The 26,724-nt window shown below is 36.9% G+C and overlaps 3 protein-coding genes across 8 annotated transcripts in view; 1 reads left to right on the forward strand and 2 right to left on the reverse strand.

The window, feature by feature from the left end:
• LOC140166140 (probable thiopurine S-methyltransferase) overlaps nucleotides 1-11,306 on the reverse strand; it is a 30,718-nt gene extending 19,412 nt beyond the window's left edge. For 3 of the 6 annotated variants that reach the window (XM_072189525.1, XM_072189529.1, XM_072189530.1), the window contains exons 1-7: nucleotides 11,084-11,306; nucleotides 6,137-6,270; nucleotides 4,920-5,012; nucleotides 3,771-3,903; nucleotides 2,714-2,766; nucleotides 2,143-2,217; nucleotides 1,370-1,455 (exon numbers count right to left, since the gene is read on the reverse strand). In XM_072189525.1, coding sequence (XP_072045626.1) covers nucleotides 1,370-1,455; nucleotides 2,143-2,217; nucleotides 2,714-2,766; nucleotides 3,771-3,903; nucleotides 4,920-5,012; nucleotides 6,137-6,219 — 523 coding nt within the window. In that variant the 5' untranslated portion in view covers nucleotides 6,220-6,270; nucleotides 11,084-11,306. Of the gene's footprint in view, nucleotides 1-1,369; nucleotides 1,456-2,142; nucleotides 2,218-2,713; nucleotides 2,767-3,770; nucleotides 3,904-4,919; nucleotides 5,013-6,136; nucleotides 6,271-9,654; nucleotides 9,674-11,083 lie in introns of those variants that run through there. The other 3 variants (XM_072189526.1, XM_072189528.1, XM_072189527.1) reach the window with 3 other exon arrangements.
• Nucleotides 11,307-13,757: 2,451 nt separating this feature from the next.
• On the forward strand, nucleotides 13,758-19,582 carry LOC140166142 (probable thiopurine S-methyltransferase). Its single transcript, XM_072189531.1, has 8 exons — nucleotides 13,758-13,909; nucleotides 14,559-14,651; nucleotides 15,103-15,235; nucleotides 15,673-15,725; nucleotides 17,071-17,145; nucleotides 17,797-17,882; nucleotides 18,185-18,229; nucleotides 18,733-19,582. The coding sequence occupies exons 1-8, from the start codon at nucleotides 13,812-13,814 to the stop codon at nucleotides 18,846-18,848; spliced, it is 699 nt and encodes a 232-aa protein (XP_072045632.1). The 5' UTR covers nucleotides 13,758-13,811; the 3' UTR covers nucleotides 18,849-19,582.
• A 1,799-nt stretch (nucleotides 19,583-21,381) lies between these two features.
• On the reverse strand, nucleotides 21,382-26,259 carry LOC140165368 (XK-related protein 6-like). Its single transcript, XM_072188689.1, has 3 exons — nucleotides 25,725-26,259; nucleotides 24,391-24,605; nucleotides 21,382-22,371 (listed from the first exon to the last, which is right to left on the reverse strand). Exons 1-3 carry the CDS (start codon nucleotides 26,216-26,218, stop codon nucleotides 21,446-21,448), a joined length of 1,635 nt encoding a protein of 544 aa, XP_072044790.1. The 5' UTR covers nucleotides 26,219-26,259; the 3' UTR covers nucleotides 21,382-21,445.
• Nucleotides 26,260-26,724: the final 465 nt, after the last annotated feature.

The raw sequence follows: 26,724 nt of genomic DNA on the forward strand, positions 1-26,724 counted from the left end.
CCTTCACTTGAGTCTGGGGTTTATTCCTATAGCTACTATGTAAACAGAGACACATGTAGCAACCTATTAACAAGTGCTTCCTTTTGATATGGATATACGGTACACCTATCTCATGCATTAAAGCCATATTATAACATTTGCTGAGGAGAACGCCCTCAAAATTGTTTTTAAATTCTGGTTTTTACAAGATTGTAATGTACAATGTCAATAAAGATACTCTGCAAAAATCAAGACTTTAGGTGCTGTAGTTTTGTCAAAATCCGAGATTTTGAATAAAACGCTGGAACCGGCGTTCTATTATTACGATAGAAATATTAGTCAAACAAGTATGCACTGTACGTACACAGCGTGCGGGATACACATACACACACACCCAGAGGATCGTGCCAGTATTACAACATGGGGAGTAACATGCATGGGCGCTAGTAGTAAATTCCAATTTTCTATGCTTTACCTCACTTGTTCAGCTCAAAATTAAAAGGGGACATATCTGACAGTAAAAGCTAACATTTTATGGAAAATAAAATTAATACTAATCTATTTTTACAGTAATGTTATAATATGGCTTTAATTATGCTTGCCATTGAAACTAGTATGTACACTTATACATATTGAAACAAAACTCCAGATGCTTTTCTCAAAACATTGACAATGCCTGACAAGTTGATTTACAATCCGAGTTAAGTCATGATAACTATACTTGCATCCCATTTCAACAATATGCCACCCGTGAGAAAACTGGCAGGACAAAAATTTATTCTGTAATTTTCTGAAATCAAAAGTACACAAGCAGTGCTCAAGGTGCTACATTTGTACCCCAAATAAAAATTATAGGGACCATTAGAATCGGCTTCTGTTAAAATCTTTTGGTTGATTATTGTCCCCACCAGCACCATTTTAAGGACTCTGGAATTGGTCCTTTTGATTTTTCTTTTTCATTTTTCAAATATTCGACGATCAAACAGTCATCTCAAAATGAGTTTCTACCTGCAAAGTGTGTGTTGCGTACACCTGCCAAATACATGCTTTATTTGCCTTCTGGCGTGTTGTTCGAAAAGAGAGAGAAACAAAAATGCATTTTTTGCGCATGGTAGCAAGATGGCGGATTTTGATTTCAAAGCTCCAGCTAGCAATGCCCATTTTGCATTCCAAAAAGAAAAAAACCTCCTGGCTCCTGCCCTTGTCAATTCATGAAAATAGGGCCTTATTATGTTTTATTCTTATTCTTATGTTTTATTTAGTGAAGCGGAAATGATTCTGATGTATCCTAATGGCAGCGGAATAATTGTTGAAGTGTGCTAATGCTTAGGCGAAGCGCACGTTAAAACAACCAACATTTATTTATTTATATTCTTGTTACCATGGTTACCTTTCATAACAGCCATGTCATAGTCAAATGTTGATAGGAGGTAGTTGCAATCAGGAGCCATCAAAGACGCCATCAAATCAACATATCTGTCACAAAAACAAAACACATAGTTATGTCACAAACAAAATTACATATTACATTAAAACAAAAAGCTTGGTGGGGGGGGGGGCCATTTATACAATGACCATACAAGGATTAACATGGGTCTCAATTTCACCTATTTGGTATATCAATGACCCCTTGTTTGAGGTCAATTTTGTAACAAAATGGGTCATATATTTTCAAAATGTTACCAACTTGTTCCAGAAAAAAAAGTAGCCCAATTTTGCTTAACTGTAGCCAAAATTGTCTAAATTTGCCGAAAAGTTTGGCAATTTGCATTAGATTTGGCAAAAACGTTTGGTATAGTGATGGGTCAAAAATATTGGTATTTAGATGGGTCCACTTTCAAATTCTCAGTGGCACATCACTACCCAAACCAAACATGAGTACCCAAAAGAGAAAAAGCAATTCTGAACTTGATAAAGAATGCAAGATTATTAATTTTGAGTCTTAAGTGAAAAAATGGATTTCACATATAAATTTCTTACAATAATTGAAGTAAGTTGAAATATCATTGGAACATGTGTGCATGTATGTTGGGAATAATTGAACAAATAGGCTGCCCAGACATACATCACATTGAAAATGTTTTAAGAGAAGTTTTAAGTTCGAACTATATTCTCAGCAGGGACAGAAAATTAATTTGTTGCATAAATATACCAATTTCATACCTTTCTCTATCTTCCTTATCTATAGCAACCAAAGAGCCTCTGTCCCACATACCACCAAATGTGCCTAAAACATCTCTGCAAAAAAAAAAAGGTAATTATTTGCTCATATGATGAAAAATGATGAGTTGCTGTCACTGTGTATGATGCTTATTATTAGCATCCATACTGATCTGAGTACACTGTAGTCATGGCCAGATGTAATTTTTTTTGGGGGGGGGGCTCTGGGTGAGGCCAAAAAGGACTCTCAACTCACTGTGAGGTGATTTTGAAGCCCGTAGGGCAAGATGTGAAGTGCGCAGCAGGAGTTTCAGTGTGGAGTCCTGCAGCCCCATTTAAAAATTTATGTACCAATCAAGGAATTTTGGCCTTAAGCAGTCTCTCATATAAATCTCTATTGAAATGTGCATGTAGCCTGTAAAATTTTGGACTTTGCACAATTGGAGGGGTGGTGATCAGGCGATTTGGTGCTCCCTCCAACACAGCACCTGTGACATGTCCCTCCCTTTCCCCTAGCTATGCCCATTAGTTTACCATCATGTTCATGCACTGTAATGCACAATAGCTGACATACCTTGATACAGCAAAAAGATCTGCTTTGTAGATCAGGATTTTGCCATCTTTGCTCTGTAAGGAATGAATGATAAGGTATGACAAGTTGTTCTTTTGAAATATCAGAACTTGCATGTTTTAAAATAAAAATGTGTTTGTAGCTAAACAGAACTATTTGACAAAGATTCCTTTTATTATGCAAATTTTACAAAATTTAAAATGATACGGTACCTAGAGAGTTTGAATAAAATACAGATGGTATCAGAATTTAGCAAATTTAGTTCAAAATTAGAAAATTTCCCTTCTCTATATACAGTAAGCCAAAAAAATTAAGGTGCCAGTTACGTTCACCCCCTGTATATCCTAAACAAAGACAGATATGTAATAATTGGAACCAGCAGCCAATAGATGCATCTTTTAGCTCGAATTTAAGACCTCATTCGTTGACATTGTTTAAGAAATAAAGACACAACGATCCAAAAGCCCAAGGAAGATGCAAATTTAAAAGTTGCAGTTTGCCACATTGCATGCCCTATTGATTTGTACACAAAGCGTTCGTGAACAAGATAACTAGTGCTGTGCTTTCATTGATTAGCACGAAAAACTAGCGTCGTGCTTTCATTGATTAGAACACAAATGTGCAACTTTTTATTTTGTATCTTCATCAGATTTTGGACTACTGTTTCTTTAATTCTCAACCAATTTCAACAAATAAGGTCTTAAATAAGAGCTAAGGAGTACATGCATCGGCTGCTTGTTTTAATTTTGACACAATTGTCTTTATTTAGGATATACAGGGGTAAACGCAACTGGTACCTTAATTTGTTGGCTTACTGTAAAGGCAACTTTAAAAAAGTGTGTTCTCTTTTCCCATAGAGGTTTTTTTCTGAATTGTACGTTCTTTATTTGCTCTATCTGGGGATATATTTTTTGTGTGTATCTTCTCCCTGTTCAGTGTTTACAGTACGACTAATATACTACAAATGAAATGGAAAATTCTATTCAGGCAATTCAATTATGTCATGACATTAACACAAGTTTCTATAATAAACAACAGTTTCACAAAATGAATAGCCTACCTTATAAAGTTCTGCATCAGGTAAATTTTCCACCGGACTGACATCGTACTCAACATTTTGCTCCTGAAAGAATTGTTTGATGCCTTTTCCTGATAATTCAACACCCACAACTGTGTGACCCTTATCTGCTAACCTAAATTCAATAGACAGGGAAGCAAGTAATAAGGGAACAAATCAAAAGTTTGATGACATCCTATAAATGAAAGTCCTTTCATTAGGGGGAGGAGAGGCTCAAAAAGTCTGTTCAAAATATGTTCAAATTTGTATTTACATTCTGGTAAACAAAACAGCATTACAACAGTTGCCTATGGATCAGTGCAATACACATAATCATGCATAACTCACAGATTCATAAAATAGTATGATAGTGTCTATGATTTATCCTTATTTTGAGTTATGAGCAAAAAGATAAAAAGTTAAATTTTGGGCTCTAAAGGGGTAAAACAATGCTATGATTTTTGATGAACATTATACTTTTTCATCTGCTATAGATATAATTTAGTATACCGTATTTCGTCAAATAAACGCCCCCGGGGGCATTATATTTTCCCAATGGGGGCGTTTATTCAAGGTCAATTTTGGAACGATAATTCCCGTTAAAATCATTAGGTAAACTTAAAACTCACGCTAAAATGACGAACTATGAACTAGAAACACTGACTTCTGGTTCACTTCCGGGTTTCTGATCCAGATTTTCGCCAATTACTGACGCTATTATCGACCATGTGGGCGACTTGGTAAGCTTACTAGTATATTAGCATGGAAATATCGGCATTTTTGAAACATCTTAGTTGAAAAAAGTGGTGGGGGCGTTTATTTGAGGGGGGGGCGACTATTTGACGAAATAGGGTCACGCCGCTCATAGTCTTACTACTACTAAGAAAAATGTCTATCAAAATGGGTGGACTTCATTACAAGATACAAGGTATACATAACTGAAACTCTCTTCTCTTTATTTATTATTACCTACACCTGCAACTTCATGTTGTCCCTGTCTAAATTTACCTAAAGTAACATAAAAGTCAAACTAAACCCTTTTTGTACTTACTTAAGACTTAGAGAGCAAGAGAGGTCAGAGATGGGTCACATCCTTACACACAATACCGAGGCATGTTTTCAATACTTAACATTTAGGTCTATCAAACTTACCATTTCATGTCTACGGCTTTACCACACAAAGGGAAAAAGATCCGACAAGAATGTCTTCCAGCTATAACTTTATCCAAATATTTCTCCAACATTCTGTCATTGGAACAAAAAATAAGAAATGGTGAAAAGCTTGGGTGGGGAAAGAGTGAAGTTGTAAGGAAGTGCATGCACGTATTTTTTTTTTTGGGGGGCTTTGGGCGTAGCCCCCTCCAGGGTAAAAGCAGGCGGCCAAAATGAAGGGACGGCGGAAGAAGAAGGGGCGGCAAAAACAGGGGCGGCAAAAACGAAGGGGGCGGCAAAAAGAATTAGTAAATAAAAAAGGGCGGAAAAATTTAATAAAGCATAAAAAATGTTGAAAAAATGGTACTATACATCAAAATGTGCTGCTTTTAGGGCGCTTGCGCCTGAAACCCTTTAGGGTATATGTGACCCATCACATCAAAACAGACCACTTCGTGGCAGAAATGGAAATTTAAACACTAGGATAAACTGCTGGTTTTTAGCTTGAAAATGACACCTTGTTGAAATCACTCCAGTAAAAATATTTTATGTGACAAAACAAGCTCAAATTTCTTTTTATTTTCTTTATATTTTTATCATCTTCTTTCATTGTTATTTGCCAATGAAGCCAGCCGTGAAGTGGTTGGTTTTGATGTGATGGGTCACATATTTACAATCCAGGGGGGGCTCCCATATATTGATATCGTCATGTGCCCATTATTATTGGCAAATCCTACACCCAATGACCCTGTTTTTTCAGCAGCGTACACTGAATGACCCCTTTTTTGAACAATTAGTCCTCAAAATTGAAATTTCAACGCACTACGCGGGCATTTTCAGCAAAATGAATGAGTTTTGTCTATTTTGTACTGTAGGTAAAAAGCTATTTTTGATTGTCAATGATGTGAAATTGTGGATGCTCACATACAAAATCACCCCATTTTTGACATTGCCAACATCAAATGATCCCCTTTTTTCTGAAAATTTCTACAGACACAACTTAATTGCGCGGTCTCAGTGTAGGTGGGAGATAAAAATTTGTCACCTTTTATTTATATACTGAGATTGTAAAGTGAATTTTGTATGTAACATAACAGATTAAAAAAATGTTTGGTAGGCCTGCTATTTATAAAACAAACATTGACTGCTTTATTCAGGCCATGGTTAAAATTATTTATTGTCAGTTCAAATGTGAAATAGCATGATAATGTACTTACGGATGAACTTGTGGTCTGTGCCATGGACTTCTGCCTTCCTCCCAAGTGTTAATCCAACCCTTATTAGTACTTTCAGATGCCATTTCTCTTGGTCTCCAAAACTGCCTTTTTATTGCAGATCAAGTAAGCACAATCTGGTAGCAAAAACAAAATAATGTAGATCAATGAAGGATCAATGCAATCAGGGGCGTAGCAAGCGGGGGTACAGGGTGGACGAAGTCCATAGGCCCCGAGGGTTCAGGGGCCCGAGCACAAAAGCAAAAATTAAATAAGGGCTGATAATGGAGAGCAGGGCCGGATTTACCATTGGGGGCAAAAAATTGCCCTATGCCTTCTTTTAACCCCAATAACAGCATGTTTTTGGTAAAAATAGGGCACAATTGTAAAATTTTCAGCGCTTTGCGTGCATTCGAATAGCAAAATTCATGTTGATCTGGGGCTAAAATAGTCTGAAATTGAATTTTTCCATGTGCTTTGCGCCCAAATGTCCTACGGAACAAAATATGTTAGTCCCCCTACGTAAACCAAAACTTGGCCACTGACTTGAGTGCACATGCTTTACTTGCCATGTGAGTTTGGGGCCCCATAAGGTAAATCCCGCCCTGGGTTAAAGGGGCTCGTACTGCTCCTTGTCCATGGGCCCCTGATGCTCTTGCTACGCCATTGAATGCAATGTAATGTAATGTATGGTACGGTAATGTAAATTTCATTACTAAAGTCAGATCTCCAACTCAGAATATAGTCATTGATTCGAGCGACATTGACCCTCACTTTCTCCCATCAAAATCAAGATTTGGGCATTTGAAGAACTTGAATCTCACATATTCTCACAGTGCCGGTAAAATGTTAGGCCTGAGATAACTGGTTCAATCTGGTTCTGATATGATCTGGTGATGACCAGGTTGGTCCATAAGGGACACATGATTGGGTCCATGGAAAATCTGTGATCCAGGGCTACATGTACATGCAAAGCCAGACTAGTCAGTAGTCAATAGCCTATTAAAAGCATGCTGCTGGTCCTTTATAGTTAAAGCAGGGAAGAAAAATAGCAAAAAATAGAAAGAAGCAAAAAAAAAGCCACTTCCAACAATCAATATAACAATTTTGCTTTTAGCCCTTCACAGTGTTGACACCCTGTATTATAAATATTTTTTCCCTGCAACTTAATACTACCGTTGATGAGCGACGGGCGATTGGTATTTCACCGAACGCAAGAAAAGGAGTCCTATCTGATTGGCTAGAAATCGATCGCAAGATTGCTCAGTGGTGAAACTCAAAATTTAGAGATGTATTCAATTCTATTTAAATCAATATTCTATTGATGCAGATACAGAAAGTTGCATTGTATTATAGACTTGTGATTTAATATTCTATACAGCACATGGATCTGAGCTGAATGGGCTATACGTGTTCCTTTCATATGATTAGAATTATTCTCAAACTGTTGAATATATCACATTTTTAATGTACGATTTAAAAATTGTTATGGTGAAAATGCAGTAAAATATATCCACAGCAAACAGCAATCACCGCTGATCAGTGTATTGAATTTCCAGTTAGTGTATTGAAAACAAAACCTGGGTTTTACCTGACAACAAATCAAATTTTTTTGTAATGGCAACATCATATGGGGTACTGAGCATGCGCAAATCGTAAAAACGTGTAGAATAGAAACTCTGTGGTATATCTCATATCGCGTAAATGGTAAGCTTAGCCTGAGTTGCTCGACCTATTTCGAACAAAATCGCCATACGTAGCTGTTGAAAAACGAGAGGATTCGCCGTAATATCACCGCAATTTTTGATACGAATATATTGTGATGATGACGCTATGCCCTTGGGTCCATATAAGAAATGGGGAATTCTTATCCCATGCCCCAATACAAAGATGTAGTCTTCTGGCTAAGTTCTGGGGTGTTACTTGTAGATAGGGATGTAGAGGGTATTATGTTATTTTAAACTTCCTGGAGGCTTTTTGGCAAAAGAGAAGGAAAGAAGGAAGGAAAAAAAGAAGTGGAAGAGAAAAATTGTTTTATCCAGTCCAGTTTTGAACCATTGACCGTCAGGTGCGGAGCATGCTATACCAAGGATAGCTACCCACAAGAGTGTGCCTTGGCCGGGCTAGGTTTGCATGCCTTAATTCAGCAAATATAGGCTCGTAAGTTATCTTCAGATGATAGCTAGCAGGGCTTGAAATACGGATTTCAGGAGCAATTTTGGGTGTACACACAGTTCTAATTCTGTTTCAGAACCAGGGGCATTTTGCCTTTTAGCAGGGGTAAATTTGCCCCTTGCTCCTGCATATCAAGCCCTGATAGCTAGCCACAGGTATGTACCTTGACCAGTCAAGGTTATTGTGCCTTCTTTCAGCAATTTTCACCTGTATTCACCTATCTTCTTGGGCTCCTGGTAAGACAAATGGATCATCTTGTCCACCTCCTTATACGCTTATCACATTTTTACACTGTATATGGGTTTAATTTAGACTAAGCTTGCCAGTCCTATATATGTCCGTACCTATGTATGTAAGTGATAAGCACTTCCATTGTATGTATATCACACTCAGGTGTGGTTGCCTCTTATAAGTAATTGTTGACATCTATGTGTATGAACTGTCAATCCAGGTACTCTTACATATATTTAGTAGGTATAATTTTCACCTGTATTCACCTATCTTCTTGGGCTCCTGGTAAGACAAATGGATCATCTTGTCCACCTCCTTATACGCTTATCACATTTTTACACTGTATATGGGTTTAATTTAGACTCGCTTGCCAGTCCTATATATGCCGTACCTATGTATGTAAGTGATAAGCACTTCCATTGTATGTATATCACACTCAGGTGTGGTTAAGGTTGCCTCTTATAAGTAATTGTTGACATCTATGTGTATGAACTGTCAATCCAGGTACTCTTACATATATTTAGTAGGTATCCCAGGCAAACCTTAGTTAACACATTTGCTAGTCAGCCAAATTCGCCGAAAATGTCAATGCATATTTACATAGAAATTTAAAACAACTGGCGAAGAAGGAAACCTACATAAATATGTTTTCTATACTTCACTTGACCCAAATATATGATTTTTTATGGTGATAAGACAATCGCACATGGAATTTTAAAGGGATTTTGATAGCAGTTTCATTAAAAAAGCTGCTATCATAATGAGACTAAGATCTAGAAACACCCCGAAATGCCGTTTTGGGGAATTTTGCTAGCTGAATCTTTTTGATGAAAGTCAATCTTTGACAAGATGTAACTTTGCTACGGAAAGTGCTATGAAAAAAAGGTTTTCAGTTTTGGCTTTGTTTACTCAAGGGCTTTAATTTGATATATAAAATGTGCATCATTTTGATGGCAAATTTGAATTCACATAGCATACCTATATTTAGGACTGGCTTACGCCATTTTGGATGTCAATGGGAAATACACACTTTAAGGCAAAAGACATTATTACCAAACAATATAGAATAGAAAATTCAACGTCAATTTCTCAAAATATTGAAGAAATATGCTCACCAGACATTGAGAAAGTACGCAATCCAATTCCCATTCAGTTGAGTTGTTGACTGTACTTCAAAACTACACTCATTAACTCTAGGTTCCAGAGTTCTCCTTGCCTGGTTACAAATGTAGCGTTGAGGAGTATCAACCCGGGGGGGGGGGGCACTCAAAATTTTTTTTGGTGGGGGGTGCCCCCCCCACTTTCGAACTTGAGGTCTAAGGAACTGATCGGCCAGCCAAAAAGGAGGGTCTAGGGAACTGATCGGCCGGTCAAAAAGGTGGGTCTTGGGAACTGATTGACCGGCCAAAAGGGGGGTCTTGGGAACTGATCGGCCGCAAAAATCTGAAAAATCTCGGAAACTAAACCCGCAGGCCAAACCAGGGTTCAATTTTGTTGCGTTTTTGCCACAGATTTTTGAAGGAATCAATTTCACTTTGAATTGTGCATTAAATTATTAATCAGGAAAACCATTACCCCGGTAATGCAAAATAGGTCTGGTTTGGCCTTACGATGGAAACCTCAACAAAGCAAAACAGCATTCAAATCAAAATTACTAGACCCTGTAAACCCACAAGAATTATTTTTTTCAGTGCCGAAAAGAAAAACATTTAGAAAACATTGAACTGCCATGCTAATATACATGAGATGATTGAGTGAAGTGTGCAGAATTTGACAGCCATTCCACTCCCGATTTCACTAGACCAGTAGATCGTAAATTACCTTTTAATTCATTGTTTATGGAGAGCTGCAAGGATGTGTACATAATTATTTGAGGTACTTTTCCTGATATTTGGCAATTTTATTCCCAAAAGGGATCTCAAAATCATTTATTTCTAGCTAAATGTTCACCAGCTGAAGGTGTCGCGGTCGGCAGGCACTCGGCATTGCTGCAATGTTTATAAACAGTCAACCAGTGTTGCCACTACTAAAGGAGCCCAAAATCCCACCCAAAGTTCACCTTATTCCTTTAATACAATGTGTTTCAATGGGGAAGAAATTAATGGAAAATTCCCTTTGAAGTTTTTGGGCTCGCAAAAGTAGCTTTTGGGTCTGCTTTTGGGCTTGAAATAGTAGGACAGAAAACACGGCTCTCAAGATGCCGATGAGAGCGGAAATCGATGATCTGAGGGTCTATGGAACGGCTAGAAAAATTTTAGGGCTTCAGAGCGGGCAAACAATGAATTCAGAGGGTCTAAGGAACGGCCAGCGGCTCTGAAAAAGGGGGTCGTCGCCGCGGCACATACCCGTGAGTGCCCCCCCCGGAGTATCAAAGCAGAAGCAGAAGTATCAGTTGTAATCACTGACACTTTCAATAACTGTTGGATAATCACCCCTCCAATCACTATCATTTGCAATAGGTGTTGAACAACCTCCACTCCTGTCACTATCATTTGCAACGATTTTTTATGTACTTCCTTTTAATATTAAATTAAATTTACTTACTTTATAAAAAAATAGTAATACTTGGCCTTAAAGCTTCCTTCTTTCTTCTGGACAAATGGCTGACTAACTAGAGAAACTAGTCACAAAATCAGGAGATTTGTTGTAACAATCAACACATAGTTTATATGTATGCACATGCATGCATCGGTAATTCGGTATGCTATTTTTATGCTAGTTCATGAGTTAGTTGAACCATGTCATCAGAGTCTATGGTTGAACAAATACATTTATTTACATTGCACAACGGCCTTGCATATGGGTGCACTACACCAAATCCTTCCGCATTTGGTGTAACCTTTCATAGTTCCGGTAAAAAATAGCACCTATGCGAAATATATCGGCGTCCCGAGGGAACCAAATTTGAGTGACTCTTGGTTGTTTTGATAAAAAGATAGAATAGGAGCTCAACATTACATATCTGTTCAGAAAATTTTCTGAATCGAATGTGCATGGGTAATAGGCCCTCGGAACAATATCATGGCCGGAACTGGTAAGGAGGCGAGCGTGTCGGCTGAAATTCGGGATGGCGCTGTTCAGGAGTTCGTATCTCTCAAGTTTGTCTTAACTTGTCCCGAAAAATTAAATTTCAATAAAAGTTTAATCTTTATTTAAGACATTGGTTTGATCAAAATATTAAAAATGTTGTTACATGGGGTAGAAAAACAAACTTACTTTCTTGTATTTTCCCGTGTATTTCAATGGGACGATTATTTAGTGGTGTGTGCCCATATGTTCCATAACTGTTCTTCTACGCATGTGTAGTAACAGCCCGGTGGTAAATTCAGCTTAGGGACAAGCTAAAATTTAAAAATAAAATAATTTCAGATAAGCTATTGAATTACACCCGGGATTTAAAAATTTTTTGAACTACTTTATCAAGTTTAAGATTATCAAGCTATCATTTACATGGATTGCCGGGTTGGATTGTCATTATGGACTTGTGGGAGCAATCAAGCTTTCATTTTGATCCCTGCATGCAGCACAGGTTGACACACGAGCTTTCCGCAACTTGTCATTGTTTATATTGTCGTGAATTTCAATTTGGCAGTCTAATTTCCCGGGCTAATTTCCGGGCCTAATTTTCTCAGTGCATTCTCAATCATCTGTATTAAAATACTGGTACCAAGGAATCAGAAGGTAAGCCATATTAATCAACCACCTGAAAAGAATGGATCGAAATCTTGCGGCATTAGGACAAAGGAAGCACATTCTCAAAAATGGTGCAAGATTTTTGCTGAACCAGTCCATGAAATGGTATCAGCCTCAGTTGTACATGTATAGCAGTAGTAGTAGTAGCCCGAGGTACTCACACCTCTGTACTACGATTTCCACTGGCCTTCTCCACGTCGAAAACAGCGTGTACCGCAAAAATAATGGTCTCATAGAGATAACACGGTGGCGAAGAAAATTGCATTTTTTGGCTGTAAAATGCAGATTTCATGAAGAAAAGAGATGCGGGAAGTCTTCATATATCACAAAACTGAACACGTGAGTACTTTTATGAATGCAGGGTGAACTTTTTAAAATGCGATACGTTTTCACAGTTCTTCCCACAGAGTGCCCCGGTTTCTACAGTCTAGGGAAGTCATGGCCCTTACTGTGAGGAAGGAGCAACGTAGGGCCATGATGTGTCGGGCTATAGTAGTAGTAGTACATGTAACTACAAATTTCGAACGTTTCAGGACCCCGGGTTCAGTACTTGTTCTCAAGTTGTAGAACGTGCCATAGGATACATGTCTTCAATGTTAATTATTTTCATTATAAATGTCGCAAAATATTAATATCAGATATTGACAATAATTAACAACCTGTCAGTGTTTGACCTCTGAGGCTCTCCAATAATATATTCATACATTGCTCACAGAGTGTGTTTTCATATCATATTTTGTGGTGAAAACAAATGTGTAAATTGCAATCATTTTTGGAGCAACGATTTCTTCGCACCGACGGCTTAGTGTGTAAGGGGCACTAGAAATTTTCGGGAGTAATTGCCGAATAGGGTGCAACTCTACTAGTCTTATTACAAGACTGCCCTACCCCAACCCTAAACCCTAACCCTAAACTCCGTAAACGAGGACTGGACTCAAGTCTAGCAAGTTGCACCCTATTCGGTAATTGTACCCCCGAGAGAGCACCTGAAACTTTTTTTTGCGTTTGCGCAGTTGACCATGGGAATTTCCCAACTTCAGAACTGGATATTTTTATGAAATTGAACAGGTTAAATGATTTTTTGGATCTCCGATTAAAGTTTAGGGGTACGGTAACTTCACTGAAGCATACTATACTGCAGTGCATGTAAGTTTAACCATTATTTTTTATCAAGTTAGGTCATCAAAACATTGCGTACGGTACCGGTATGCATTGTTTTCATGTCGTATTTACAACAATCCATTTTCATAAATTCCATCCTCGTTTATCACTATGACCATTGACCACAGGGCCGTAGCAAGTGGGGCGGCCAGGTATGCCATGGCCGCCCCTCTTTTTGAGAAATTTGTTATGTTTTTCTTTATATCTTTATTTCAATTTGGGCATATATCTGTAATTTGGCCGCCCCACATTTGTGATGGCCGCCCCACATTTTTCAACCTTGCTACGGCCCTGATTGACCAATACCAATTTTAAAGAGACATGTGTTAAAAATCTAGGAGCAAAATCATCACAAGTAAAACTAAAACAATATAATTATACATTTTTCATGGCAGGCCTACATTGTATATGGTGAAAGATGGAAACAACTAAAAGCCAAGATCGTGCTGGAGATGCTGCCTGGCAGAACAGATGGGAAAACAACAGAATAGGATTTCATAAAGACTATCACCATCCGTAAGTTGTTCAAGCCAAATACGGCTTGACAAACAGTAAAAAAAGGGGTTTTTTCTTGTCAGTTATATGGATATAATCATGTGTGTATAATTACAAGTAATGTACAATGATAATGTGAGACCCAGTTCTCACAAAATGAGAGGAAAGTTGCAAATCATATTGCTTTTTAGTTATGGCCAGATTCATAATCTCTGGATCATAGGTTGAAGGAACCATATCTGCTTTTCTACTCTGGTGACTTTTCACTCATTTTGTGAGAACATGTCTCATGTTTATTAGGACTGAGATCATGGCATATGCATTGGGAATTTTTTTGTAATGTACTTGCACGGAGTGTAGCGCAGGTCATTTTTTCAGCAAAATAGCAAAGATAATTGATATTAATTAACAAGTCAAGTGACAATGTTTGTATGAGTTATGGTGAAATGCATTTTATGGTGTACTGCATTTGCTTATACATGTAGAGAACTTGGACTGTCAAAAGATATAGATGGATGTAGGTCTGCAGTGATGGATATTACCTGCACCCCTCCCTCCACCTCCACAGTCCCACATACAGTCATACATCCACCTAATTCCTTTCCCTTTCATCAAGATATTTAATTTTGACAATTATTTATCAATTACCGTACTATTTCTATATATGCAGAGCTCTTGTGAAGTATTTAGACAACCTTATAGCAGGGAGACAGAACTGTAGGATATTCATTCCGTTGTGTGGGAAATCATGGGATATGAAGTGGTAAGCTAAATTCACTCAGCCTGTTTTTGCATTATACTGACATTTGTCAAGCAGATTTACAAATTCATATTGATAAGAGTTGTATTTTTTTTTGACATTCATGTTAAATAATTTTTGATATAATATATGTGGGGCAAGGGAAACATTGTTTTCTTGTTCTCAAGCACTATCCTTTTGGGTAGGGTTGGTTTAAAGCCTTAATGTACGATCTTTTTACATTTTTAGATTTTTCTTTTTTTCTTCCAAAATGATAAAATAGTTAATTATGAAAGTTCCCAATACATTTGAACGTAAAAAACATTGGAAATTTTTAAAGAAACAACATCATAAACTTCACCTTTGAAACTCGAAATATCTCGCACTTTTGGATTTATAGGACACCCAGTGAGGCCTCAGAGTTAGTCTCCTACGCAGCCAGTTTGGTTACGCTCCATGTACTTTTTACTTTCAGGCTGGCAGATTTGGGCCATACTGTTGTTGGAGTTGAATTATGTGAGATACCAGTGAGAGATTTCTTCAAAGAACATAATGTAGAGTATGATATATTACCAGTTGAAGGACTACCAGAAGCCAAATTATACAAGGTAAATATACTATGACTGAGTATGACTTAATATTGTACACAAGCTGTAAATGTGAGCTGTGTGGGGTGTGTACTCACACTGGTTTTACCAAATGTCTGAGACTTCAATTTGTCATCAGAGGACGTGTATCAGAAAAAAGTACTAATAATGTAGCATAGTATAGGGGTTCTCTTGTTTACTAAAAGGGGGAAAAAGTAATAAAACAGACAACAAAAAAGACAATTGACCTTTTCTTGGTCAATTTTGGTATAAAATGGGTAATTTTACTTTAATGTTTAAAAAACGGAATTTCTTTTGAAATTTCATAAAACTTTTGTGAAATAGTTAAATTGGACCAAAAATCTGTGCCTTGGGTATAAAAATGGTCCATTTTTCTTAGATAATTGGTATACAGATATGGTCAACTTTCATATTCTCTCTTTCACCCTTCATTTTAGAGTAAAGATGGAAAGCTTAATTTATATCAGTGTAATCTCTTCAAATTATCAAGGTATGTAATACTTCACCAAAATAAATCTGGACTAAATGCAATGTAGCAAGCCTATCATAGCTTTGAAAATTCTTTCAGAAAACAATATTATACTCATGAGAGTTGTCAATAAGTGTTGTTTCACTTTTAGTAACGAAAAGCTCAGCCTCATTCCTTTCCGAAATTGTCAAGTTGAGTGCCTGAAATAAGCCGGGCCCTCTGGAAACTCACTGCAGGCCTGCCAGTATGCGCATGAAATTTTGTCATCAAACATGCCAGAGTCACTAAGGGGTGACTCAAATGTGTACCAGCGTAACATTAAAACTGTACAATTTGAGTTTGGGGCCATTGGAAATTGATGAGGGCTCATAGATTTCCAGCTCAGGGTCCCTTGAAGATTTTGGCTTATTTTAAGCTCTGGGTTTAAGTAAAAGCTTTACTACATACTTGTTGTAATGGTATGGTCTTGTCAGCATCCGGATATTTTAGGCAGGGAGTGTAAATGTGTAATATTACCCATAAATCAATAAATTCAAACATGAAATGCATAGTTTTTGCAATGATATTGAGAGGTGGCTGTTAAATACCAGGGCTGTAACCCGGGGGGGGGTACTTAAGTTTGGTTTGGGTAGGGACGTGCGCTGAGATTTTGGAAGTGGACCCATAAATATACCAATTTTTCAAGAAATTTGGACCCATTGATATACCAAAAGTCAAAATTTTCGGCCGAATTTAACCAAAATTGTCTTAGTTTTTACAAATTTTCCCAAAATTTTGGGAAAATTTTGAAATTTTAGCTAGATTAAGGAAAAATTGGGCTGTTTTCCGAAAAAAATTGAGAAAATTTTGAAAAAAGGACCCATTCATATACCAAAATAGGCTTTGAAAAAGGGGTCATTGATATACCAGAAGGCCGAAAATGCTACCCATGTTTGCGGCACGTCCCCGTATGGTCATTTGTACTGAGTACCCCCCCCGGGGGCTGTAAATACTAGGTGGGAAATAAAACAAAGGCAATTTGGGTCTTATTGGGAAATATATCGGAAATACTCATGAACTTGAAATATTGAAATATAAACTTCAAAGATAAAATTTTCAGAGATAATGTGACATTAAAATGTCTATGATTAACTGAAAACCTCCAAGACATCAACTAGGGGTGATGGTGATGGTTGCATAGAATGATACTGGGAAAAGACAACATTTATGGAGAGTAAAATGTGATGAAAATGTGCAAAAAAAATGCTAAAAACTAATATATCACAGCAGCGTGGGGGTGGGAGAGGCAAGATGCAAGGGGAGCGTTTCTTGCTGCGACTGATTTTATTAGTTGTTATTGTTTATATCTATTATAATTATCTTACAGAGAGATTTTAGGCACATATGATTGTGTATTTGACAGGGGAGCTCTAATTGCAGTTGCCAAGGCAGATAGACAAAGGTAGGAAGGATCAGTTGTTACCTTTTCTTTTATTTACTATTCAGGAAAGAAATTAGCTTTTTGCACACAAAAAAACTTATTGTTTTGGGATTACGAAATGATAGGTCCAGTGCTGGGTTCAAAGAATGGAGGGAGATTTTTCAGAAGAAAACTGATTTTGCCAGCACAGCCACAAAACACAGGGAAGAAGAAGTTGAGAACAAAGCCTGAACAATGCTTATCCCTGGAGCAGAACATTACAGTGAACCCAAAATGTCAGCAATGAGTTTGCATACATTACACAAATGTCAAATTAACACCTCACAAAAAGAAAGTCCACACTTATTTGAGTGGCCATAATAAAGTAATAACATTGACCCAAGCATAAATGGAGAATTTGGTTAGGTGCAGTATGATGCCAAATTGTGTAGAAGGAAATCGGATTCATCAATTGATGATTGAATGAAATTTTGTGCAATTTGAAAAGTTGCAAACCAAACATGTTCAACTCATTTGAAGTGAGTGGCAGTCAACATATGTCATTGATTATTAAGGACCTGCACTCGCAGTCATTTTAATATAGAGAATATTGTGTATTTTTGATCCCTCATTAAAGGATATCTTTTTATACAAACTATTTGGATGAATTTTGTTGCTGTTGTTTTTATGCAGATATGTGGATTTGTGTGTGTCGCTAATGAAACCTGAATGCAAGTACCTTGTTGAAATTGTTGACTATAATTCCTCCAAAATGAAAGGTGAGTCAAATTTAATTGGAATCATAATATGTACTTGACCATCCTTCTGTCAACCTACGGTCTAGCTCACACCTCCTTGTAGTTCCAAAGTGCTTCTCAAAGCTATACAGGGATTGTGATTTCTCCATTGCAGCACCAAAGCTTTGGAATAGCTTGCCGCTATCTCTTCTGAATGCCAAAACAGTTAACCTTTGTTGAAGTAAGTCTTTGTTGAAAACCCACATCTTTAAAAAAAATTTTTTATTCATTATGTTTTAAATGTACTGTTGATTTGTAATTTTTACTTGTTCTTTACATTTCAGGTCCACCATTTGATTTGCAGCATGATTTATTTGAACAACTTTATGGTAGGTAATACCTTTGCATCTACACTCACACAGACAAGACATATAATTACATTGATGTGTCAAAATTAAAGCAATAACTATCATTTTCATTGTGTGAATTATCAGTACTTGCCACTGTTGTTTTTAATAATGCCCATGTCCTCAGTAAGCCAGACATTTTCTCATGAAAGCATCTGTCAGACTTGTAATATTTTGTGTGAAAACATGTCTATTAGAAAGTCAGGCAATTAGAAAAAACTCCATTTGTTATTTGATCTTTGAAATGACCCACATGATGCTTGAAAATTATAAATTTTGGCCATTTAGGCATATTTTACTATTAACATTGGCATAATTCTACCAAAATTGTTCTTTGTATGGGCTAAGACACAAGGAAGTAGTAACTTATTGGAGTTGTACTATGTGTTGATGACTCAGAAAACTTAGTGCAGTTGTACTATGTGTTGATGACTAAGAAACCTTAACTAGTCATGCATTTTGATGTGCTTTTTTAACCAATGCAGGTAATACATGCAACCTTCAAGTGCTGGAGAAAGATGTAGATTCGCTGAGTGACAGAATGAAAGACAGAGGACTAGATTGGCTGACAGCATCATGTTATATGTTGACACTCAAGTAGTATACACCTGTGAATACAATGTTTCATTTTCCATTTTCTTCTAAGTAGTGAAATACTTACCAGCACTGACTAATGGGCTCAGTAGAAACAGATTGGTGTGATGACTTCATCATCATCATCATCATCATCTTCCAATACTGTGCAGAATCCTCCGCTGGAGTATACTTGCACTTTACTTACATGTGTGATATGGTGTGGCTACCTGGCAACCCATAACTAGATCATGAGGTGAATCATGTGTTATGATATAAACTGGCACTTCAGTGTGCTGGATGTGCCATAAGTTCGACAATGACACATTATAAATTGATAATACCTGGTTGCAACCTTAAAGCAGCTTTCAGGTCAAAAAAACAATTTACACCGCAAATTTGAAGTACATGCATATTGTGAGCATCAGTAGAAACATGCTCAGTGTTGGACTGTTGGTTATATAGATTGTAGCGTGGATTGTAATGCCTGGTATAAATTATATGGAGTAATGCAACATGTCAGGTATTAACAAGCTGATTGTTTGGCAAGCATCTACTGGTTGATTTTGCAGCCTCGAGTAATCAATGAGAATTGTTTTATAGATGATGCAGTGTGACTAAGTTTACACATGTATTGCAAATGAATGGATCATGTGTCTCCTCAACACAATCTAAATTTACATTCTAATGGAAGTGCAATAGCCACATGTCATTGTTACTGGTGGCCTATTTGAATTCATTTAATAAGTGATAAGTGAAGTAATGTTGTAATGTAGGATAGGGACAGTTTATGGTATCATGACACCCTTATGCAGTGGTGTAACTAGGGTTGGTAGCGCCCGGGGCAAGAAACAAAATTGGTGCCCCTACCTCCCCCCGAGAATATCTTAGATGTGAGCAATTCTTGAAACAATTGCGCGCAGAGCGCACAAAATTTTGGACAAACAAGGCCTACCTCTAATTAATTTTGGTTACTAGAAATTGAATATCGGTCTTAAAATGTTCTTTCAATTGATTTTGTGTTGAAATCGTGTGCAAAAATTTGAATTGTTTGGAGGGGCGCAGAATCGATGCTGAATTGGTCAATTTGGCGCCCAGGCACGTTGCCCCCTGCCCCCATGGTTACGCCACTGCCCTTATGTGGAAATCACAACTGTATTGTGTCTCGTCTCATGTTGAGAGTAACGCCATGTTGGATTTTGCAATGACAGATTCGAATCTGTGTTTATGTGGCTGTGTTGCCAGCATATGGACAAATCGCATTTCTACACATGTGTATACACCCTCTTGGATTAGGTTAGCATGCGCGATTCGAATCTGCCACTGCAAAATCCAACATGGCATTACGCTCAACTTGAACTGAGCCAGACTAATATATTCTTTGAACCACACTAGACATGACACAGCTCCAAGGAGATTAAGATTTAAAGAGTTCAACTCAAAATAATAACAGTATGCTATAGTAAATGAGCTATATTGGATTGTTACTCAAGGGAACCAAAATAGTAGACCTTCAACAATTGCTGGCAAAAGCAAGAATTGAATGATAAGTGGCATTGAGATTCCGTGTTACAAAGGTTTGTTCATGTAGCACCTATACATACTTAGGCCCTCTTAGTTATTAAGCCTATCATAAGCTAGTTATTAAGCTTATCATAAGCTTAATAACCAGGTGAATACAATGTTTAAGTTGCCCACCTGATATATCATGGTCAATTTAGTGCCAAAACAATTGATTGTTGTGTGCTACCCTCACATATGGTCATATAGAATTTCTTGTCTAAATGTAGTCCACATCTTACCCAGTCTTTAAGTAACTATGCTATTTTGTGCATTTTTACATTAATGGTTTTTTATGTGTATCATTTACAGCATTATAATACAGTTTAAATAGTACACACACTTTGTAACAATGGTTTTAAAACATTAACTTGGTAGCATAATAAATCGGAAATACATTTTTTAATCCAATTTATAGTGAAAATAAAAACAGCTGCATCAAAAGTGGTAATTTTATCAGTGTACTGGCATTTTATGCTGTCATCTTCTTGCTTGCAACCTTGCATTCAACCAAGTATTAGATACCTATTTGAAAAGGGCTATTTCCAATATTCATTAAAAGTTGTTATGTTTAGGGTGTCAACATATTACAAGTCAGTCTAGTTGAAATTTAGCCCTTCTGTGAATCAGTGGCGTGCGCAGCACATTGAAAGGGGGGGCAGGTTGTTCAGTTACCCCGAATGGAGTCTGATTAGGAGCAAATTTGGAAGTTTTTAACGTTTTCCCCCCCGAATGACCAACAAAAGTGGAGGGGGAATTGTATACTGGCCAAGTATTCTGCCATACCAAGACAAAAGGCCATAACTTACAAAATTGACCATTTTGAAATGGACAAAGAATCTGCTTAGTTTACATTGATATTTGGATGTACATTGATATTTTAACAGCTTTGAATATAGGTTATGGGTTTGAAATTGGGGTGTTTCAGATGTAGGCAGATACTAACTGCCTGAAGCCATGTCATTTGGATCCTTTTGTCATGATAGCACACTATTTTTGAAAAAAAAAGTTCATTTACAGCCTGATTCTGCAGAAAACACTTAAGACTGCATGGCAGTATTGCTTTTACACTGATGTTTCATGTGAAACCGTGTCCTGTTGGTCTTCAATAATATTATTAACATTATTAATTTCATTGTCAGCTGTTATTTCCACATCAATATTATTGTAATCAACTTTCCTGTTAGTTATGTTTTGATTTTCATCATCTTTCATCAAATGTTGAAATAATGCCCTCTCCGCTCCATGAGCATCCCTCCAGTACAGATATCTCCTGCCAGATTTGGTGAACATATTGCCACGACGTTTGTCCGATTTTTTCCGGTGGAATGTAAATCCGTCAGGTACATCTTGATAATAATAAACACCTTCAACAGTGTCTGTTCCTGTTTCCGTGCCATATCCAGATGTCTGACTCAAATTAGCATCAGTTTCAGATATGCGGGAGTGATTTGGATGGAAGCAGCCATAATATATCATCATTGTTAAAATGCCAATAAAAAATCCAGCCCATACAAATGAGAGTGCCATAATACCATAATTATGATTTATGTACATTCCCGAGTAGTAGTACCAAAGTCCAGCCATCACAGAGTTTTCAAATAATACGAGTATGTAGTAAACAGCCATTCTTTGTCTTGTTTGACCTTCTTTCATGTTAAAGAAGCAAAATATATGTACTACTGCAATGACACCGCAGAAAAGCCGCTCTTCCGTTTTTGTTTCACAAAATTCTGTTTTTTGGCTTATTAACCATACAGTCATTAATGCCCAATGAAAAGCTATGGCAGGAAATATGTAGAATTCAAATTGGAGAGCAAAAAGTGCCATCGCAGTCACACGTGAGGTTATCATAGAGACACGCCAGATATATCTGAATGCAAATCCAAAGTAACTGATATCATTTTTAGTTTCAAGCGATTCTCTTAGAGCCTTGTGGTAAGCTTCTAGGGCCCAGGAAAGTGATAAGAGAGAGGATATGGCTGACAATGCTGTTGGGAAAAAATGGAAATGTTTGTTAATTTATAGACAAGTTATTCTAGATTTTTGTATTTAATAGAATTTCAAAGTAACTCATGCTTTTTTAAAATATGTGACACTATCTGGTCCATGGGGCCAAAGGAGGCATTTTTGAAAATTGAGTTACTGTAATTATTACAATATACATACAATAGGCTATCATTTACTGAAAACACCAAAGGTCTGGCATACTTGGTTCTAAAGTTACGCAGTTTTTTTATGTCTCTTTTCTTATGTATTTTATTGTTTTTTAACTCCTTATTTTTATATTTATAACTGCTAAACAACTTTGTATGGGGTAAAACAATATGCAAGGGACCTACACATAAACCAACAATGCACTTCACTGTATGCAAGACATGCTTTAGCAATGATAGGATAATATTGGATTATGGAATCCATAGCTAGCAACTTGTTGTCAAGGAAAATCTGGAGGGCCATCTGAGAAAGTTAACTCCAAATGAGTAGAATGTTCCTTATTCAAAAATGGCTCTTATATAGGCTACTGTGTGTAAGTTATGGATAAGATAAAATGATGTTTTACAAGGTATTGTTGGTCGAATCAGCCAAAAAATTGATTTTCATTATCTAAATCAATATATTATTGAAAAATAACACTGATGTTTTTGCAAAAGTTCATTCTGCAAATCATATACTTTGAAAACTTGCTTGATTTATTGTTGTTAATGAGTTATGTACATTTTACAAATGTGTTGTTGTTTCAGCACTCTTTACAACATAACTCAAGAACCACAGGCCCTACAAAAGTATAGGCTATCTGTGATATTTGAATTCTTCTACACACTCGCTATGAAATGATCAATGCAATTTTTGCCAAAGCTCTCTTCCATTTGCAAGATGCTATGAACTATCAAATCGCAACAGTTTAAAATAATTGCTAACCTTAAGTTGGTTGTGAAATCCATGACATTTAATCATGTTTTCCAAAAGCCAAAGGCCATGTGATCATGAAAATTTAGTTTAAGAAGTGTTACTTTGCTCAAATAATGTTTTTCCTATTATGTTAACTGCAAATTTGAGTTACCGTCAGCACACGGTGCTCCTGGAGCACAGCAACTCACAGTGCTCCTGGAGCATATTGGTTAAATTAGGGTTTTGTTTTTCACCTCCTCCACATGAACAAGTTTGATTTGAATTATCTATTTTCAAAAAGATTCATTCTGTGGTTTCAAATAAGTTTGACACACCAATTTGTTATCAGGTAAATCCAGGGGAATGTTGTATACGATAATTACAGATTCCAAATGATCATAGGTTTTTGGGAAAAGTTTTGATGACATTAGATCTCGACCATTTTCTGATATGTGACCGTCCACCACAAACCAGCCGTAAAGTTGGCCCGGTCAATTTTGTTTTAGTTCATGTTTAGAAAATATATATCATAAGCTTTAAAATGGTATATAATTTGACTTCTTTAGAACGATATCCAGAAGCGGGGTTATGGTTTGTTGAACTTTGCTTATTGCTGGTAATAATTTTAAATATCAAACAGTCATAATTATTGGCAGTCATTTCAAATCATCCCCAAGTCAACGAGGTTCAGGAATGGCCTCTCATTGTAAATTATTGGTTATATACCAAAATACAATGCTTTGTAACCCACCACTTGAACAGGATTTAGCCAAAGCAAACAAAGACTAGAGCTATTTAAGAATTCTATAGACTTATAGGTAGAAGCTTATTATCCTCTTCAACAATAGGATTATTGATTGGTATAAAAGTTGTTTGACTGGCACTACTAAAATGAGATACACGTAGCACCAACTTAAGGTACCTATGAATACGACCTTCATACACATTTTACACTGTAACTCGGAATACAATTTGCTGACTTTACGGCTCATTCGTGGTGTACGGTCACATACAGGGAACTAAATTATCATGTTAAAGACCTCTTGGTTCATAATAATAATGCCACTTTTTTAAAGCCGCAAAATCCAAATTAAAATGCAAAATAAAAGGCAACTAACCTGTTACCCAGTAAAACTGTGGCAGCGCAGAAACAATGTATAGTTGCAGCATGATATAGATCTGTAGAACCAGCTGTGGACCAGCCTCCATGAATGCTTCCATTAAACGAAGCATGGTGAGGTCACGTTGCTCATATACCTTCCATATGTAGTTTTCCTCAAAAGACCTCTTGGATTCCCTACTTTTCCAGCCAAAGTACAAGCATCTCAGGTACCTAATTAAATAGGACACATTAGAGTAGATGATTTGCTTTTGAGTGAGTTTACACCTTTATGCGACCTTATTAAATCGTGTAAGTATAGGTAAAATAGTCTTGATATTTTAAGAATAATTGAGGATTACGGAAACAATGTATCTTAAAAGAAATCTGGTTTAGAACTAGACGGTGCCAGGGAGGGTCTGTCACCTGAAGTTATATTAAGCACTTTAAAGTGCTTTTCTGTATTGAATGAATCTTTATTCCAACTATGAGTACCATTGTACCACATATTCCAAACTACCCCCTATGCCATCGCCATGGCAGAAAAAAGGTGGAAATCGGGAAGCCCCTTGCCGGGGAAATCAAGGAGGAGCAACATAATCCAGCACAACACTAGGTTCTTATTCATGTATCTGGCAGTGCTTCTATCTTTTCGTATCTCTTTGTTGTGGTTGTCCAACTCAACTGATCCACATTTTGTAACACAAACTACTAAGGGGTTTTAAGTTTATATATTAAACGTCTTTATACCGATATATTTGATACCAATGTATAGCTATGGATCGCCCACTCTATCAAGTGATGAAAAAATGTGGAAATTCTGCAGTGCCTGTGTGCAAAAGAATATGCCAAAATTATCATCGGCTAAAAGTTTTACGAACATGCAATTTTTCGCCATATTTTCTCCTAATATGAAAGAAAATTACTATTTCAACCTTGCTACCAAGCACACCAAGTAAAAAGTCGATATCTCTTGGGATAATTTAAATGAAAATCATCCTTTTACTGTAGAAACATCACCAGTCATTTTTGATGCCGATCCTAGGTGTTGGGGTAAAAAGTTATCACTAAAATGAGTGCAAAGGATGGATCTAGATCTACGATTAGGTCAAGTCGTTTGGGTGCGTTTTGTTATGCGGGATGAAACACCTTAGCGGGAGATACTACTAATGTTAATATAGCTTCCAGCTATTGCACGAGAAGCGGTAGTCTATAATTATACCAACTTATCAAGACTTGGGAAAAACAGCATTGACTGTTTCCGTGATTTTGACATGTGCACAAACCCAAAGTCGCGTGTGATTATTTTAACTAATGCAATGTACTCGATTAATTACCATAATTATTACTCACCTATTTAATGTTGCCAATTGTAAAACGTGTAAAGGAATCCAGACTGTCTTTTCAAACATCTTCGTAAACACACCCTTCGTTTGTTTTCTTGTAACAGTCTGTGTATCATTATCATACATATACCATCGAAAACTTGCTGCTTGAACAGTCACGGACGCTATTAATACAAACACTAATGTCATTACTCCCCACCAAATATCACCGATGGTAAAATATCTTATACAAGCTATTATATCAGTGACAACATCAAATATATAGGTAGCAACACCTTTAATAATAAAACCAGCATCTAAGTAGGTAAAACTTCTGCTTTTGTGTTTATCCAATGAGCGCGGCCTGTCCCTTCTGATGGGTGATTGAGGTGTGTGGTTCGATTCCTGATCGGAATGGTCGCCATTGTTGTTGTCATGCCTTACCCCATACAGCGATGTTAAAGGTGCATCTGGTTGGGCTAATTGTTGTATTTGATCTTCGCTATTGGAGTTCTTACGCATTATCGGAGGTGTAGGTATCTCATAGCAGTTGACGAGTCCAGATGAAATCCTGAATATTCTTAAAATGGAGTTCTGAAAAGAGAAAAATATACATGCTGTTAATTGAGTAGCTTGTTTTTCAACTTTCCTCCCATTCCACACGCTTATTTCCCTCATCTTATCCCACATCTCGCTCTCCTCATACATCTCACACAGTCATCTAAAATCATGGGAAATGTCAAGGAAGAACTCCTGTCAGTCACATACTGGCATGGACAATAGACATGATGGAAGTAGTGAAGGCCAAAAATTTACCAGCAATAATAACATTCATTGACTTCAGAAAAGCTTTCGACACTATTTACTGAAGGAAGATGCTACAAACAAATTATAGACACTGTTGGAAGGACACATAAAAAACAGAGCTAAGTAATTTCCCTTGATGGAGAAACAGCTGTTTGACATCTTAGTCGATGTTCTGCAATGTGATGCCCTTACCACCTTTCAGTTTGTAATAGTGCTCGATT

Source organism: Amphiura filiformis, chromosome 12, assembly GCF_039555335.1.
Source record: "Amphiura filiformis chromosome 12, Afil_fr2py, whole genome shotgun sequence".
Lineage (NCBI taxonomy): Eukaryota > Metazoa > Echinodermata > Ophiuroidea > Amphilepidida > Amphiuridae > Amphiura > Amphiura filiformis.

Bases quoted from the DNA above. Each gene is read 5' to 3' on its own strand.
- LOC140166142 (XM_072189531.1), top strand. From the start codon at position 13,812: ATGGAAACAACTAAAAGCCAAGATCGTGCTGGAGATGCTGCCTGGCAG. The intron at 15,726-17,070 runs GTATGTAATACT...ATTATCTTACAG, and splicing joins AATCTCTTCAAATTATCAAG to AGAGATTTTAGGCACATATG. The intron at 18,230-18,732 runs GTAGGTAATACC...TAACCAATGCAG, and splicing joins TTTATTTGAACAACTTTATG to GTAATACATGCAACCTTCAA.
- LOC140165368 (XM_072188689.1), bottom strand. From the start codon at position 26,218: ATGCGTAAGAACTCCAATAGCGAAGATCAAATACAACAATTAGCCCAA. The intron at 24,606-25,724 runs GTGAGTAATAAT...CTATTTAATTAG, and splicing joins CAATTGGCAACATTAAATAG to GTACCTGAGATGCTTGTACT. The intron at 22,372-24,390 runs GTTAGTTGCCTT...TTTTCCCAACAG, and splicing joins ACAGTTTTACTGGGTAACAG to CATTGTCAGCCATATCCTCT.